Source organism: Coptis chinensis, chromosome 2 (assembly GCF_015680905.1).
Source record: "Coptis chinensis isolate HL-2020 chromosome 2, ASM1568090v1, whole genome shotgun sequence".
Classification (NCBI taxonomy): Eukaryota; Viridiplantae; Streptophyta; class Magnoliopsida; order Ranunculales; family Ranunculaceae; genus Coptis; species Coptis chinensis.
The window spans coordinates 46,551,449-46,567,677 of record NC_141457.1 but is presented as its reverse complement, the minus strand read 5'-3'; the positions used below and the strand labels follow the sequence as shown (position 1 = coordinate 46,567,677).

The window sequence follows — 16,229 nt, the reverse complement described above, 5'->3', positions numbered from 1 at the left end:
CAGCGGAGGAGATGGGGGCAAGAGGAGCGTCCCCAGGAGACATGCCGAGGATACCGAGGCCGCGAAGTGGGATGAGCCCTCCGCGGGGAGCAAATCACACATGGGGCATTAGAACCCCGTGGGGAGAGAGACAGCGGGGGGAAAGAGCCTTCGCTGACAGGTAGTTAGAGGGAGTCAAGGGCAGGAGGAGCTGCCTCATACGACTCCACGTGGTTAAATTATCTACGGAGTGGGAGGAGCCCTTCGCGGATTACAGAGACTAATGACCAATGGGAGAGGAGGCCAAACATAAAGAGAAATACTGTGGAGGCGGAGTACCTCACAGAGGGGTACTCGTCCTACTGAACTAGCATTTCTGGTAACATGAGCCCTTATTAACCAAGGGCAGGAGACACAGGATTGGTTGGGCACATAGACAAATCAGACGAGATAAAGATGGCAAACGGGTTGAGCAAAATCGAACTTCATAAGAAAGAGAGCAGTGTGCAAGCATAAACGTAAACATAAACACAAAAGGAAATGATCAAACTAATGTAAGGCCGTAACTGGCTCAGAGTGAACAACGTGACTTATTACAAAAGACAGTATTCCTATGGCTTTTCGAGGGGGGAGTCAGCGGCAGTACGGACAACCGACACATCTTCAGAGGGTTCGGTAAGGAGGGCCGCAGCAGCTTGCTCCGAGCTTCCAGCGTGAGTCTCTTCGGTGGCCTCGGCTGCCGGAGAGTTTTCTTCATGCACGGGGAGGGTCGGCGCGGCCGGGGTGAAGGCTTGTCGGCGAAGCCGCCGCTTCACAGGTGAGTCGGGCAAGCTCCTCTTGAATCTTCTTGGCTATCCTTTTCTCAGCCAGGGTCTGGAAGCGTTCGCGGAGAATAGTCATATCATCTTGATGTTCTTTGGAGCGAGAAGCGGTAGCGACCTCATGTTCTTGGCGGAGTAAAGTGATCGGCGGCTTGGTCTTTGTTGTGGGACAGTCGATAGGTGTAATTGATGGTGTTCAAGGAGCCGTCCCGACCTGGCCGAGACGATCATTCACGAATCCATGTAGGATTGATAAGACGACTACGTGGAGTGCGGTTCATCCCGGCCTTAAGTTTGGCCAGGTTAAGCGGCGGCTCAACTCGGCGTATCGGCATGGGCGACGCGCACGAAGGGCCGTTGACCTCTTTCTCCAAAGGCGACAAGTTTGTTCTTGGTCCGAAGAAGGCCGCGGATCATGAAAAGAAATGTCCAAGCTCACTTTGAAGACGAAACATAGAGATTTAAAAAAAAAAAAAAAAACCGTTCCGCTCCCAATTGGTGTAAAAGGAGGTGCGGTGGGTGTCAAACGAACCCCGCCGGCATATCACGATGTCCCCCGGCGGATGGGAGTTGTAGAATAAGGAAGAAGCTAGAAGCGGCATTATCTAGAGCGAGTCGGCCGTGGATACTTCGGCGATTCTCGCACATTGAAGACGGGGCGTCTTCTTGGCCAGAGCCATGTCCAAAAACATGGAGGAGGCCGGTGGAATTGGTTCTTTACCGGGCCCGACGGGCTAGGGAAGAGACCGTGGATGGAAGAGGGGGTTCGGGATGGAAGGTGTGTTCGCAATCACGACCATGGGCGATAGGGACGGACCGCCCGGAAGTTGAGGTCCGTACCTCTTGGATGGGGGCATTTCGGTGGGTGCCACCACCTCGACGGGAGACTTCGTCACCTCATCCTCCCGGAGTCACCGTCGAAAAGTTTACGCTTGTGTACATCCATGTCGCCGGTAGGGAGAGCGGGAGAGGTATACCGGTCGTCCCAGTTGAAATGGATCGGTAAGATGGGATGTCTTCCGCCGAGAGTCGGCAGGAGAGTCACAAGATCGGGAGCGTTGAGTGGAGGTGCGAGGACGACGGCGGTGGGAGGAGGAGACGCGAGATCTTTTTCGGATAGGGGGAGATGCTCTCGGTTTCCGTTCTTTGGGAGGAGGGGGGCGGTAGAAGGGATAAGAGAAACCACGGAAAGTGTGCGACCGGGGATTTGTAGCAGAGGGGTAGCGGTGGTTGGATGGATGCCTAAGTGGCTGGCTTGAGCGGGTCCGAGATCGCGGAGTCTTTGAAAAATGGGACAAGACACGCCGAAGTAAGTCCGGGATTTGGAATCGCCGCCAACCCGCTCAACAGAAAAATCGAGCATTAGAAACCTGGCGTCACGCCAATAATGCAATAAGAGAGAAGGGAAGTACAAAGATACTCACCACGGGGGATGAAGGCGCGGTGGTTAAGAGTTAAATCGGAAGGAAGGTCCGCGACGTAAATTGTCCCGACACGCATGAGGGGGTAGTGGTGCCATACTTTGTCGGAAGAGGTAATCTGAACAAGAGGGCAACTTCGAGGGGCGCTTACAAAAAGGATTGGTAGCCCACACCGGCGTCTTTAGTGCTTTTCTTAAGAAAGTAGTGGGAGAAAATATCGCTGGCCGGTTATTTTGGGCTCGCCGGTTCTATTGTAAGCGTTCGCGGCATACATAGTTCTCGAAAATTCCTATACCTTGGCATGGGGAATGTTGAAATGATTGCACACCGACATCCAAGAGAGTGAGGAGGGCAGCGGCCCGGGCTATAATTTGCCCCACCGCGTGATCACAAGGTGCCCGGTCGGCGGGGAACCAGATGAGGGTAATGGGTGGTGGATGGCACATGTTCTAGGGTTATGTTGGCCGGAATGCCGTACGCAGCCCTAATCGAACCTAGGTCAGGGCGGCGGCATCGTGAGGGGGGAGGTAGCAAAGAGGCTGGGTGCCCGAGGTGGAAGAAGGGGCTCAGCAATGGGTAGGAGGAGGCGGGGAGGCCATCCGAGGTGAACGGGAAGGGGAGAGTCGTCCGGAGTTAGAACCCGGCATCGGAAAAAATGGAGGGGCAGGTGCAAACTATGGAAAAAACGCAATATCTAATTGAACAAAAGTAGTATAGGCCTAGAAAACGTACCAAGGGGTTCAAGGAGAGTAGATACACCGTAGTTGAAGTCCGAAAGGGGGAGAGAATCGCCAGGAAACCAGCGGTGAGCTTGCAGACCGGAGGGCGAGTGGAGGAGGGTGAAGGGCAGTGGAAAAACAAAAAGAGGAAAAGTGAAGTGAGGAAGGGGGAGAGGGAAGGGCAAAAGGATAATTTCAGGGGTCGTGGAGCAGCCCAGCCAGCATGAGACACGTGGACGCACAAAGATCGAGAGACGGCTGAAAGTGCGCGTGATGAGTGCAATAAAGCACACACGCAAACCAAGGAAAGGGAAAGGGCGTTGGAGAGAGAATAGCGAAGAGTGTTCTCGACCCCGGATCCGTTAACAGGACCGCGGAGTCGAGAAGGGGTATTTGTAATAGCATGAGATGCATCTCTTGGACCAAGTCCGCGGTGCAGCTGATAGGAAGCAACCTACGCAAGGACGAGGAGGAGCATCGGATCAAAGCCGCGGAACCCTAGTCCACGGTGGCTAGTGTACGGTCGACTTCGGGTCGTAGGATGACAGGGCAGATGGACGGTCCTGAAGAAAGGAAGGGGGATATAAAAAGGAGAAGATGTGGAGAAAAAGAGGGGGCCAAGAAAAAGAGAGAGAAGAGGAGTAGGAAGAGAGAAAAAAGAGAGAAGAGGAGTAGGAAGAGAGAAAAAAGAGAGGAGAGGAAAGCAAAGAGAAGGAGATAGTTTGGCGTTTAGGGAACAGTGATTTAGAGGTCTATACAATCTCCATGTCCCCACTGACCACCAGGGGAATGTCCATCTACAGAAAATGTTCCATGTGATCCTCCCCAACCCCATGTGAAAACCTTACCACCAGAAACTGCAGCCGTATGCTTCCAACCACAAGATACCTTAAACACAGAAAATTTCAAGAATGGACCTTCAACTCGTTCTGGTTCATAGATGGCCTCCGTGCAACCGACTCCAAGGCATCCATTCTCATTTGATCCCCATGTATATAGTTCTCCTCCACCTGTATGCATAAAAAACATAAAAACACGATGAACTGAAGTTCCAACCTGCAAATTAATCAGCAAACGAGTTATTTTTTTCTCAGATCATCACATGAATTTTACACAAGGAATGCAAAATTGAACTGAATACATCCATGACATCATACTGTTAGGTAACGTAAAGCCACAAATGAAATAGATCCTGTCTAATAGGCTTAAGTGCTCTTGAATGCCCAAGAACTGGTCAGGACTCATCAGTAGGTAAGAAGAATGGCAATCTGATGTAATATATATGCAGTAGTAACTAAACTATGGTAGTACGTTTTATCAGCCCAGAAATTTTTGACACCTACTTTCAGTACAGATCATATACAACTGATATATATAGTTAATAATTAGAATATAATTTGAGAAGGGGAGTAGTGGAGTACATACAAACTGGTAATCTATGCATAAAAGAGAGGTGTGGGGGTGGGGTGGAACACTTTGGATTGGTTCCTAATGAGGTGAATTGAACACCAGCACAAAAAGCAGACAACATCAAAAAGCAGGAGTCAGTAGTGCATTACTGGCTAGTATCAAAGCCTCTGTACTATGTATATATATTTTCATTTTGAGTTCCTCGCTATCTATACAAAGAGATCACTAATCCCTGTTCATTTATTATTTTGCAGCATGGGCATTGAAGAGATTGATGGAATGGGGGGAGATTGGTTAAATATAAACAATAATTCCATAATCTCATTAAAAAATATATATGAGATTAATGTATGTATATCGTACAACACTTAGTTCCCTTTCACCTACAAGGCTACAATACAACCGCAAAGTTTTCTTTGCAACTAGCAAAACCAAATTCATCGTAAGAACTTGGACTTACTAAACTCCTTCACAGTGAACAAGAGGAATGAAGGAAAACTTGGGGAAACAAACTTCTCTGTGTCCCCTAACTGGGGATCAATAATTCATAAATAACTTGTCTAAATTACAGAGCTTGCGCTCTAGGTACTTCGCCCATAACTTATCCAGTAACCTTTACATGGTGACGCTAATCCTTTTGATAGAAGGATAGAACAAGATCCGTATGTACAGAAAAGAGCTGTGTGTCTACAAAATGCTGTTCAACATAAAAAGAAATTAGTAACAATACCAACTTTTATGTTGTTTTCAACTATACAATGACTTGTCGGATTTTTTGTATGTCCAGAGTCTTTACTTTTTATTATTACACCGCTACAGGTAAGGAACTAAGTGAAGGGTCAGGACTCTGTAAGAGATCTCAAAGTAATGTCTATTTCTAGCATGGTTACATCAAGATTTTTGGACATTTTGCAGTATAAATATACAAACTGGTATGAAGTGCGATAGTAAATTTCAAAGAACCGACTATTTAAGCAGACGCTTAAGTACAATTTATATCATTTAAAAAGACCTGTAAAACTAGTTGTTTAAGATGCTTACCCTCATAAAAGACCTGTCTCTGTTTGGAAATGAATCAATGAAACTCTCCTTCAAGAGTAAAGACACCTGATAGTGGAAAGAAATGCAGGCGTAAGTGTGTATAGTGTCTGTTAATTCTGTCAATGGAGAAGCAAATAATCATTTTTTTTTCTTTTGTACAAGAACAAAGAGAGGAAAAACACAAAGCCAAAAGTGACAAAAAAAATCTGCTCCTAAAACTAATCTACCACATGCGACACACCCAGTACAAAACGGAACAGCTCCCCTAAAGACAAAAATATCTGAGAGAAAGACCACAGCTCCTTAATCACCTAGGCTCCTAATGACTAGCTGCACACAACCACCAAGACCAAGCAGCAAAAAGGAACCACAACTTCAGAGGCACTTTCTCACTTGGAGAGTGAGACCCATGTACCAACGCCCCGCTAGCATGACACAAGCCATACTGGACATCTACCAAAGTACTATTACAAAAAAATGTGCTAAGACAAAGGCCACCTCAGAATGTTCTTGCTGACACAGGGCCAGCCACACAAAGAACAAAACTTAATAACGGTCATGTTTCTCTTCCAAAGATCATTAATGCTTCGAAGGAGAATGTCCTGTTGGATGAGACTATGGAATATCAAGTTTTTCACCACTCACTCATTAACTTTATGAATAGACTATGGGCAATCACACCACATGACCTGAATAATTCTCCAATAGAAAGAACGTGAACAGATGGTGGCCCAAGAAAATACAAAGAAATTTTAAAGTCGAGGAAGGAATCATATTGCCCTTCAACTGAGACACATTTTCTGCTACTGGTATTGGGGGGGTACCAACCTTGTCATCATTAGATTGCACATTAGTAATTGTATGAGACCGGAGATTTGAGCAAAGAGAATCCAGGTAAGACCTTAGAACAGCTAAGAAGCCCTTCGGAGCCTCAATCTGCACATAGAAAAAATTGGTATATAAGCGACCAAACAAATTTTCAAGTCGCTAAATGTGAGAACAAATTCGGACACAGTTCAGATTGTTCCGTCCTGATTTCTACATGTGTTGCACCTGTGTTTCTATCCCCAGGCCTCCTCTTCATAAAAATTAACAAATTGTGGGACCGAATAACGAGCAGCAAGCAATTGAGAGAGTTATTAGCATTTCACAGTCAATAACGTCTATGCACTTTGTATTGTGTTAAGAGCCAACCTGAACATCTGTACACTCGAAGACAGGTCGTCTTCTTCCTAAATAGCTTTCTCCAACAAGCTTTGCATGGTATGGACTCAACGACTTAAACAACTCTTTGTTCTGGGGCAATTGAGGTAAAGTGGGAGACCGCACCTGATTTTTACAAGTATAATTTTTTTTTGTTAATTAAAATTTTATTTATTATGAAAGTTCTACTATGTGACGAAACTAAATACCTGGTTCTTGTTAAGCGTCGACCAGAATGACATTTCCTATCTTGATTGTACTTCACCAGTTTTGTTCTTTACACCAACCTACAAGGAGCTCTAAACATTTCTCATTCATATACAATAATGCTAGAAACCGAAGGCAATACAAAACAAATTTATTATAAGATTCTGAATTCAGTGATTCTATTAGGTAGTCTACACATAGGAATTCTCACTTGAAAAAAGATCTTTATTAATTTGCTTCTGGAAAACACGGTATCTACTACGTTGTCTGTATAGATCTTAGAATACCTACCATGATGCTTGCACCAATGCACCTGCTAGAATGGTTAGTGCTGATGAGTACTAAATTAAACAGTCAGACCTATTTGCACAGCAAGGAATCCACTTGCCCTTACGAATTTTGACTTCCAGCTAGTCATCTCTTAGATGTTAAAGAGGGAGTTGAAACAATTGATGATTGATGAAAGCAATACTCAAAATGTCTATATATTCTCCTCTTTCAATATCATATTCTCCTAAAGATTGTCTCTACTGAAAGTGTTAGGTGCTACATCTAAGTTTAAAACTAGATGAATTTTATATAATATCTTCAAAATTCTTTAGACGCACTTCAGAAAATTCTATAATTGTCAGTGCCAGAAAAAGACCCATCAGCATAGCTTAAAACTGTCAAGATTGGCAGTAAAGTTGCCTTGAGAGTATTGAAACACAAAAAGTGAACTCCACAAATCCACAAGGTAAAATAAGAAACAATGCAGGATTCTGCGGGTAACATATTACATACAAGATGTTTAAGAAAAAGGAGGAAGTTAGAAAATCTTACTATATATGGGACCGGTGCATCCAAAAAATCATGCATGTCATTTGGCAAAACCTGAAAGTTCATACAAGATGCTATAGACTATCAGGATATACTGACACCTGAATCTCCACATTACAATTACAACGAATTGTTCAAGAAATTTTTTACACGAATCATAAAGAAGAAGGTACCATACTGGCATTAGAAGGCTCTGCCACTGGTAGGGCCGGATTAAAGAAATAACGGAGAGAACTGAAGCAGACAAGATTCCCTGAAAAAACAATATATCCATAAGTTTTATCTAAAAGCACCTAATATGCAAGGGCAGTAGATACACTCAAAACTATATCAGCACAACCAACAATAAAATCACAAGGTTTTGGATGAATCACGCCTCAGATCAAATCTCACTCTTTTCAATGAAGTGATGGGTTTGAATTTAGAATTCAATTCATGTATAAAATTTTGACAGTGACGGCAGAACAAAACAGAGCGAGGAAAAAAGCAGGCACACATGCTAGGAGGATGTGCATGTGGTGGAGATAAAATTATTGGTTTGCTGCACTGAATTTCTAAAAATGTAGTGGCTGATAGGTACTGACACACTTCACGCATAGATAAAGCTCATAGCACTACTGACTGCTTTTTAAGGCGGCGTCTATTGGTTAGATACATAGATATTACGGGTGAAGGCTGGACTCAATGAGCCCCAAGTCAATCAGCCATAAAACTCAAGTCATTACAATCTTCCACCTCTGGCCAAGAAACAATTCCTACACGCTCAAGTAACAGAGTAACTCCTTATTCCACATTTGTTTACAGTGGACAGGCTTTCTACAAAACCATAAGTACATGGAGGATTCACATGAAGTCAATGTCATAACTCAACCATACCAAGTTAGAGCAGACAACGACAATTTGCTTCTCCAAAAGTGCCCCTGCTAACATTGTCAATACCTGAAACATGCAAACACAATCATAGGATGTAAACGGGCACGCTTACAGAATCAGATTTAAAAAGGTTTCTTGTTACCAATTTTCTTTTGGTCTTAACATAATTTATCATTTTCTATGGAACTGAAGAATTCAAAAGCAAAAATCAGCCATTTGAAAACTTATTAGATTTGACATGAAACGGAAAAAAGGCGTGTGCAATGAACAAATGTTTCAGATAATCCAGCAAAATTAGACATTGGTCCTTAACTTCTACAGTTACTTAATTTCAAATTAACCTACTCCACGACTTTTTTCCCTTCTTCCTAAGCATACAATATGAATTTAAACAAAAAAGTTCAGTGAAAGTTTTAAAGCAAGAATAGGTACAAATGATTTCAACTTCAATCCAATTACTCTACATATAGTATCAAAAATTACATGTATACTGTATACACTTAAATTGGGAGATGCATAATCACTTGAAGATAAACCTGAAGAATTATACCATTATAAATAAGAAGCTATAACAAAGCTGATAAAAAATGTATATGGATCACCTGATCCGAGGAGTGAACACCACAAGAATTACCCTCAATAATGACATCATACAGACATACTTTCTGGTTTTCATAAGAAGGCTGACAATTATAACTATTTCCCTAGGATCAGATGATAGGGCATGGTTTTGTCAATCGAGATAGAGCAGATAATTACATGTTCAAGGCGCAACAAGCCACATAAGCATGCAACTGTCCACACAGATAGAGCAGTTGCCTCCTCCTCTGCTAATACTTCATTGCGTGCCTGATAATATCATAGAGAAGTGAAATCAGAAATACATACATAAATGTACATACAATGCCCCCTCCCACACCCCACAAGATGAATCGAAGGCTGAATTATTTTTAAGTATGATACTCCATGGAAATCATCACCCCAAAAATCAGTTCCTTTGCACATTTTTTGACATTGCCAGAAAGATGGATGCAATATCTTCTTTACTGGACCGTTAAAAAATTCGTAAGTTGAGAACAATTTCAAAAAGAGGTTAGCTATTTGTAAATGAGCTGATATTATATAGACATGATCTCCATGGTGGTGAAATCAAGAAATTATCCCTTAAATCACCTTGTTAGGGGGCATTGTATGAAGTGCTGCATAAAAAGTTTGTAAACAGAACCTACTCCATAAACATATAATACAATAAATGAAAACCAACAGCATTTACATACACGCTTTGGACATATGACTCTTGTGGAGTAGGTTCCATTAATTTTTACTTCTCTTGTATAGGATCATTACTGAAAAACATTTATCATCTATTGTGCTTTCCCTGATCTCCAATTAATATGTTTTTTCACTGAAAATATGCCAATAGTAGATATGTGATGAGCTTATCAAAATCTTTTTAATAACATCATATCTCTGCGTTGTTGGTATTATGAAATAAAAATATTACTTTTAGCTCCAAAATATTTTGAGCATAATATTACTTTTCATACCCAATGCTCTACCACAGATTCACAAGTCACAACCAACACATGCACCTCTGTTCATTGGGAAAATATCAGAACTTAGGGGTGAATCCATTTGTCTTACAACTGACTAAATTGTTATTTTTGGCATTGGTACACTCATTTAAATATAGGAATTTACCTCTACAAACTCCAGACTGCTGCAGGATTTCAAATCAATGATTAATCCCGCAACATGTAGCACTGTTTCACTAGGTCTGTGGAATTCCAAAGGATGCAGGTGCTCCAGAGGACAGAATGCAAGTGTTGTTCCTCTGGTAGGACAACATAAACGATAATACTCACATATAATTTGCAAGGATCCATGATTGTTTGCCTGAAAACACAAAATTGCATTAGAATTAAATGGCGAAATATGGCTTCCAGAGCACCCAGGTGTTCCACCTGAAAGCATGTCAATTAATGACAAAGTACAATAGAGCATCAAACCTTAGCCCATTCAAGAATGTTGTGATCATTGTCAAATGCACATCTCGTCTCTTCATATACAAGAATGAACAGTCCTACAAACAGCTAAGTGAACAGGAGATATAAATTACTTTCAGAATGAATCAGACTTCTATAAGTTCTATATTAAATGAACTCTTGATCTAACGAAGAGTCTATTGGTTTTCACACTCAATTTTTAACTAACAGTCGGAAAATATCAGTAGAAATGCTTCTCATCCAATGCCTTTATAAAATTTCACAGAGATGGTTAACTCAGTACTGTTAAGTACCTAAGCAATTATGTGAAATAAAAAATAACAAAAGAAATTGTGTGAGAGTTACTGTTCGAGTGCTGTACGCCCAGGAATTCTGCCAGACCATAGCCTTCTCTCTCATCTCATTCTCGAAGGTTATCTCAAACATATTGGCAAAATTCTGACCGAGGCAATGGGATGTTGCACCTTGTATGCCATGACCAGTATTTGGAATAAATGCCTGCCAAAATATAATCAGAACAGAGATGAAGAAAGCTCATAGTTTATAGTAATCACTGAAACAAGTAGATGAGTTGCACAAAACTATCATGAGTCACCTCAACAGTTGTTGTATAAAACCCACCAGGAAACTTTTCAAGCTCGCTTGCCTTCCCTTTTACAACTGGGATTGCTAGATACTCCTCATATATCCTTCTATAGAGCTCCAATATTTCACGAACCTGATAAATATTATCACAAAGGAAAATAGAATGACCACGTATCCAAAAATATAGAATATCTTCTGGTTGTCAGATAAGAGATAACAGCATCTGCACTAGAGTCTAAGACACATAGCCGCAACTACAAAAGCTAATCCTGAATATGCCATCATCTGGAATCCAATACTTCATAGAGTTGCCAATGTATAAAAATCCAAACTACTGCAATAGATCAACGAAATCAAGGGTAGAGCTAGTGGCTGTGACCAAAGTTTGCAAGATCTGGAAGAAACCTGGGCATTTAACAAAGCCAGCACGACCTGAGCATAACTTGCCAGGATTAAAACAAATACAATTACCGATCACCAAAAAAAGAGATGAAAGGAGAGAGTCAACAATCCAAATGCACAGATCAAACGAAAACCAACTGGAATGATTTTTATTTACCAAAGGATCTAAAGGTAATATGCTTATACGGAGGACAGGAACGAGGCTGAGGAGGAGGTGGGGGGAGTGGACTATGCTAAGTATTACAAACTTTTGGTAATCTAATATCATGAAAGTGGCATACTGATAAATACTCAAAGTATCCTCTGCTTTAAAGCTCTATTGACTAAAAAGTGATCAATTGTTTCTGTCACTGAAATAGAGAAGTGAATTCTAAAGGAAAAATATCTGCCCACATTCAGGTTATCCTCAATTTCAAATTCCACAAAAGGCCGCGAATTATTATTCACGATATTCACTTACGCCTTTTCTTTAGGCACCCAATATGAGATTTGGCCAGACCTTCTTTCCCAAAGCACGAACACATTTGGACTCCAATATTTAAGGAAAGCATCGACTGCAGCAGGAGTATCAAGAGGTGCAAACTGCCATTTAAACAAAATGATCATAAAAAGTAAAAGACAGAAAAAGTCAAGAAAGATTAGTTTTCCGATTAAGTTCGCTATGAAGGCTTCCTGAAAATTTACGAAAGTATTGAATATAGAGAAGAAAAATTCAATCAATGAAACATCAAAATACCTAACCAGAATAGATATAAGACTTCCTAAGGACTACAGAGAAACTAGTTACACTTGCTGAGCACCAATAAACTACTAGTAGGCCTTAAATACTACTACCATATCTTTATACTACAGGAAGCTACAAACCACTAAAGCAGCTATCCTCTTCAAATAAGAGATCCCTGTTAAATTCTGAGATTTCCTCATTCCTTGGAAAACAGGTATACTGGTCTAGTTAAAGCTGTGGTAACGGTAACCTCTAATCAAGGGGTCCAATCAAAGAAAAATCTAGTTAAAAGTGTTTTACCTGTTCCAGGAGGACCAGAGAGAAGAACACCCTGTCAGACACCAAAGAGCTACATCAAAATCTACCAATAGAAACTAAGCTTATTCCAAAAAGAATAAGATATTGCTGATTAAAAATAGTACGTAATAAATAACAGAATTAGAAAAAATTATCCGAACAAACTGCACTTATCTCTCGTAGTACTGCATAAGGTTTCCCATATAAATCATTAACTCGTCAAGAAGATCCCAAACATCACCGCTTAAAACTACTTCTTTATACATGGATTTTGTTTCACCAGCATCTCCAACAGGCTGTGTCTACAGCCTGATTTTTTATATATATATAATTTACAGAGAGACAAAAGATTAATTCTATATTCTGAGATCAATTAATAGCTCGCCAAGGTGTTATGAACTTATGGCAAAGGCATGATAATTGCAAAGCATTTGATAAATTAAATCTGCCATAGCAATGTCTATTTTTGTTACAAGAAGTCCCACAACCAGCAGAGGACATGAGTTCTAAGCTCCTTATTCATAACTGGAAGCTTGATAAAATGCCATGTGCAAAACCGTTCCCTAAGTCGATACATCAGATAAGAGATGACCATAACCAAGTTCAATACGATGAAGACTCTACGTATTTAAATTAAAGTTGTGTGATTCACTCTGCAAAAGGTAACGAAGTTTGGCATGTTAGGAGTTTGGTTTGGGGAAAACAAATGTGCTTGGAATTTTATTAACCAGACCCCTGCCTGACCACTTAAAATTTTATTTGTATTATACTTTCTTCACATTTTTCGGTGAGTAAATTTCATCCATGAAGGAAGCATAGAACACTGCATAAGGATGGCAGAATCAGGTTAAAACTCTTCCAAATAGAGTATACAGGCCAAATAGCGTATGAAACATATTTTCAAACAAGTATATTAATACTAGCTAATAATCTGCTAGTTGTTATAATAGCTTCTTATCTGAAAAGGATGAAAAATAAAATAGAATTTTACAGTACAAATTGCATATGATTTGACAAGAAAAAAAGAAAAAAAATTAGGAGTTGACATATAAAAGCATTTTCTGAATTATTTAACAGTAATATGCAAATAATTACCTTTCCACAGTCTACAAAATCAATTAGTTCTTCGTCCATAGTCTCTTTAGCAGAAATTTGCAAGATTTTCTCTCTTTCTCTTTGAGTTGGCTGTTGAAGATGAAATACTCTATCATCCGACCAATCCTTTGTAGGGCCTGATCTATTTGCTTCAGATTTCTGGTTGTAGCCATCAAAACAACTCCATCTTGCTTTTCAAACCTGTACAAAAATAACATTGCACTTGAGGGAAAGAACCAACAGATGAAGAAGGGTTAAATATCTACACATAACTAAGACTTAAAACAAAACATTCCAATGAAGCCACCACCACCACCACCGCCAACAATAACCTGAAAGACAGCAGAAGGAGTGACAAGAGAAAAGGAAGAAGAAACACCACCAGATGAGTCAGCAGAAAGAGCAGCTTGAACAAGTTTCCTCTGCAACTCAAAAGTTGATGAAGCTGATGCTTCTAAATCTCCTGAATACTGCTTTCCACTCCATACTTTCTCAGAACTCTTGCAGACAAAAGTGAACACTCCCATTCTTTCTTCTTCTTCTAAAAACAGAATTGTTATTATGACATGATGGTGAAATTCTCAAACCTCTTTTGTCTCAAATCTCAAGAGTTTACAAACAAATTTAGTGCAATAAGATTACTACTACTACACTTAAATTTCTGAACAGGCCAAGTTCATCAATAAAACAAGTGTTTCTTATCTAACATGCTTTTGCCGCCAACAGAGCAGGGGGTTAGGGCATTGCCAAGACATCAGGTCTAGTAGCAATGACCAAGAACTGGGACAATGTCTTTCTTCACAATTGAGTACTTCTTCACTTCTATAGCTGGTAGACTGATGATTCACTTTCCTCGTCCCACTAACTCAATACAAGGCCTATTAGCTGGAACTGCCAACTTTGACAAACAACTGATCAACTTACGGTCATGAGACTGCAGCTAATATCCACTACTGATCACCCTGCAAAAACCTTCCCAACAGCATCTAATCTCACTCTTGATCACCACCCTGCAAAAAACTAATACAACACAGTTAACATATTCCTCGAGTTTACATTCGTTTTAGTAAATATGGTCGATTGGTGGGAAAATATATCCTAGAAGATAAATGTAATTACCCGAAGGTGGAGGAGTTGTTGGAACCTTAGAAGAAGAAGCTGTTTGAAAAGAATTCAAGCAATAAATTCAATAATTAAATACTAAGATTTTGAAAATACTAATATTAAATAAGTATATACATAGTTCGGGATATTGTAACCTTCCAAATATAACTACTCAATATGTAGTACCTACCTTGTGATTGAGGTTTAGGCCATGTACACGTAGTCTTCATATGCCCGTTTCATTGCAATTTCCACACTTGCGATTCGAGATATTCCTTTATTTTTATCGAAATTCTCCGTAGCAACAAAACCACACACACCTATATTATAACAAAAATTGAGAATTATATTGAGCTTTGGAAACCAAAATTGAGCAAATGGCGGTTACCTACCACTTTCGTTAGAATGTATCTCCTCTTCTTCGCTCAAATCGGCCGATCGAGCACATTTTCTCACACGTTTTGAGTTTGTACTTGGCCCTATTACACACACACATAGCATTGTAGTTATTAAAAAATAGAAGTACTAGCAACGAACATGTTTAAAAATTATAGTTCTTCAATAATATAGATACTTGTATTGGAAAAACTAAAGCGGTGAACATAACTAGTTACCCCCAATTTCTCGATGTAATTAAGGCACGTGGGTTTTGTATGCCCAACAACACCACATTAAGCCACAACTTTTCTTCCTTGTCTTATTGTGTCCTTTAAGTCTTTTTGGTCGACCCTTAGGTGCTACCTGGGGTGGATCACGTATCAGTTCTAAGTGGGCTGCATCTCCGTGAGTATCTGATGGCTCCTCAACGGGAACTTGAGGATTTTCTTCAGCAGTTGATGGGATCTCTTTTGACATAAGATAAGAATGTAGGAAATCTTTGAACTCTTCACTAGCTTCTTTAGTTTTGGAGGCCTTCAAACAAATATTCTTGCAAATCCCCATAAGCTCACTATAACAAATAGCAGAAGTTGCTTCATTATGAACATTAACTGAAGTAACAGTAGGAATGACCGTTTTCACATGTCGTGTCCACCTCAATAAAATGCAACTAGAGGGTATTTCAAATGCGTCTTTCATTTTTAAGGCGGAAATGATGTGTCGGCATGGAAAACCAAATGACTCAAATAGACCACAAGAACACTTCACTTTTTATCAACAATATTGTATTCCCACAATAGACTTGCGATTACTTATACAAATGACGATGCAAAGTGTAGTAACGAATATTGTCACCTTGATGATCCTTCATTGAATCAACAATGTACAATGCCTCTTGCTGCAATTGCATCTTAAACACATTAAAAGCCGCCCGTGTATAGATGGAGTTCGCCTGATTTTCATACTCAGTCAGGTGGGTCACAATTACCAGCTTGGTTGTCAGAGTAATAACTTCTTCTTCATGCTCACGGTGTCGGATCTTCTCAAGTGCTAGCTCCATTTTTCCATAGAGCTCAACCATTTTTAAACCAGGTTTTACATGAAGCCATATAACAGAGTTCATGCTTTCACAACGTTGGTTGGTT

General features: G+C 40.4%; 1 protein-coding gene and 1 long non-coding RNA gene across 3 annotated transcripts; both read right to left on the bottom strand.

Moving 5' to 3' along the window:
• Nucleotides 1–2,892: 2,892 nt before the first annotated feature.
• On the bottom strand, nt 2,893–11,217 carry LOC147516272 (uncharacterized). Its single transcript, XM_086588938.1, has 11 exons — nt 11,095–11,217; nt 10,845–10,997; nt 10,503–10,586; nt 10,195–10,389; nt 9,253–9,342; nt 8,497–8,559; nt 7,799–7,873; nt 7,624–7,674; nt 6,220–6,327; nt 5,392–5,457; nt 2,893–3,950 (listed from the first exon to the last, which is right to left on the bottom strand). The coding sequence occupies exons 2-11, from the start codon at nt 10,923–10,925 to the stop codon at nt 3,846–3,848; spliced, it is 918 nt and encodes a 305-aa protein (XP_086445064.1). The 5' UTR covers nt 10,926–10,997; nt 11,095–11,217; the 3' UTR covers nt 2,893–3,845.
• Nucleotides 11,218–11,223: 6 nt separating this feature from the next.
• On the bottom strand, nt 11,224–14,313 carry LOC147516271 (uncharacterized). 2 transcript variants are annotated; one of them, XR_015210990.1, is made up of 6 exons: nt 13,935–14,313; nt 13,603–13,803; nt 12,511–12,541; nt 12,351–12,412; nt 11,947–12,068; nt 11,224–11,516 (listed from the first exon to the last, which is right to left on the bottom strand). It is a non-coding gene; the product is annotated as an uncharacterized LOC147516271 (long non-coding RNA). The 2 variants fall into 2 exon arrangements; XR_015210991.1 differs by lacking the exon at nt 12,351–12,412 and having other exon boundaries at nt 11,947–12,040; nt 12,511–12,816.
• Between the last annotated feature and the right edge of the window lie 1,916 nt (nt 14,314–16,229).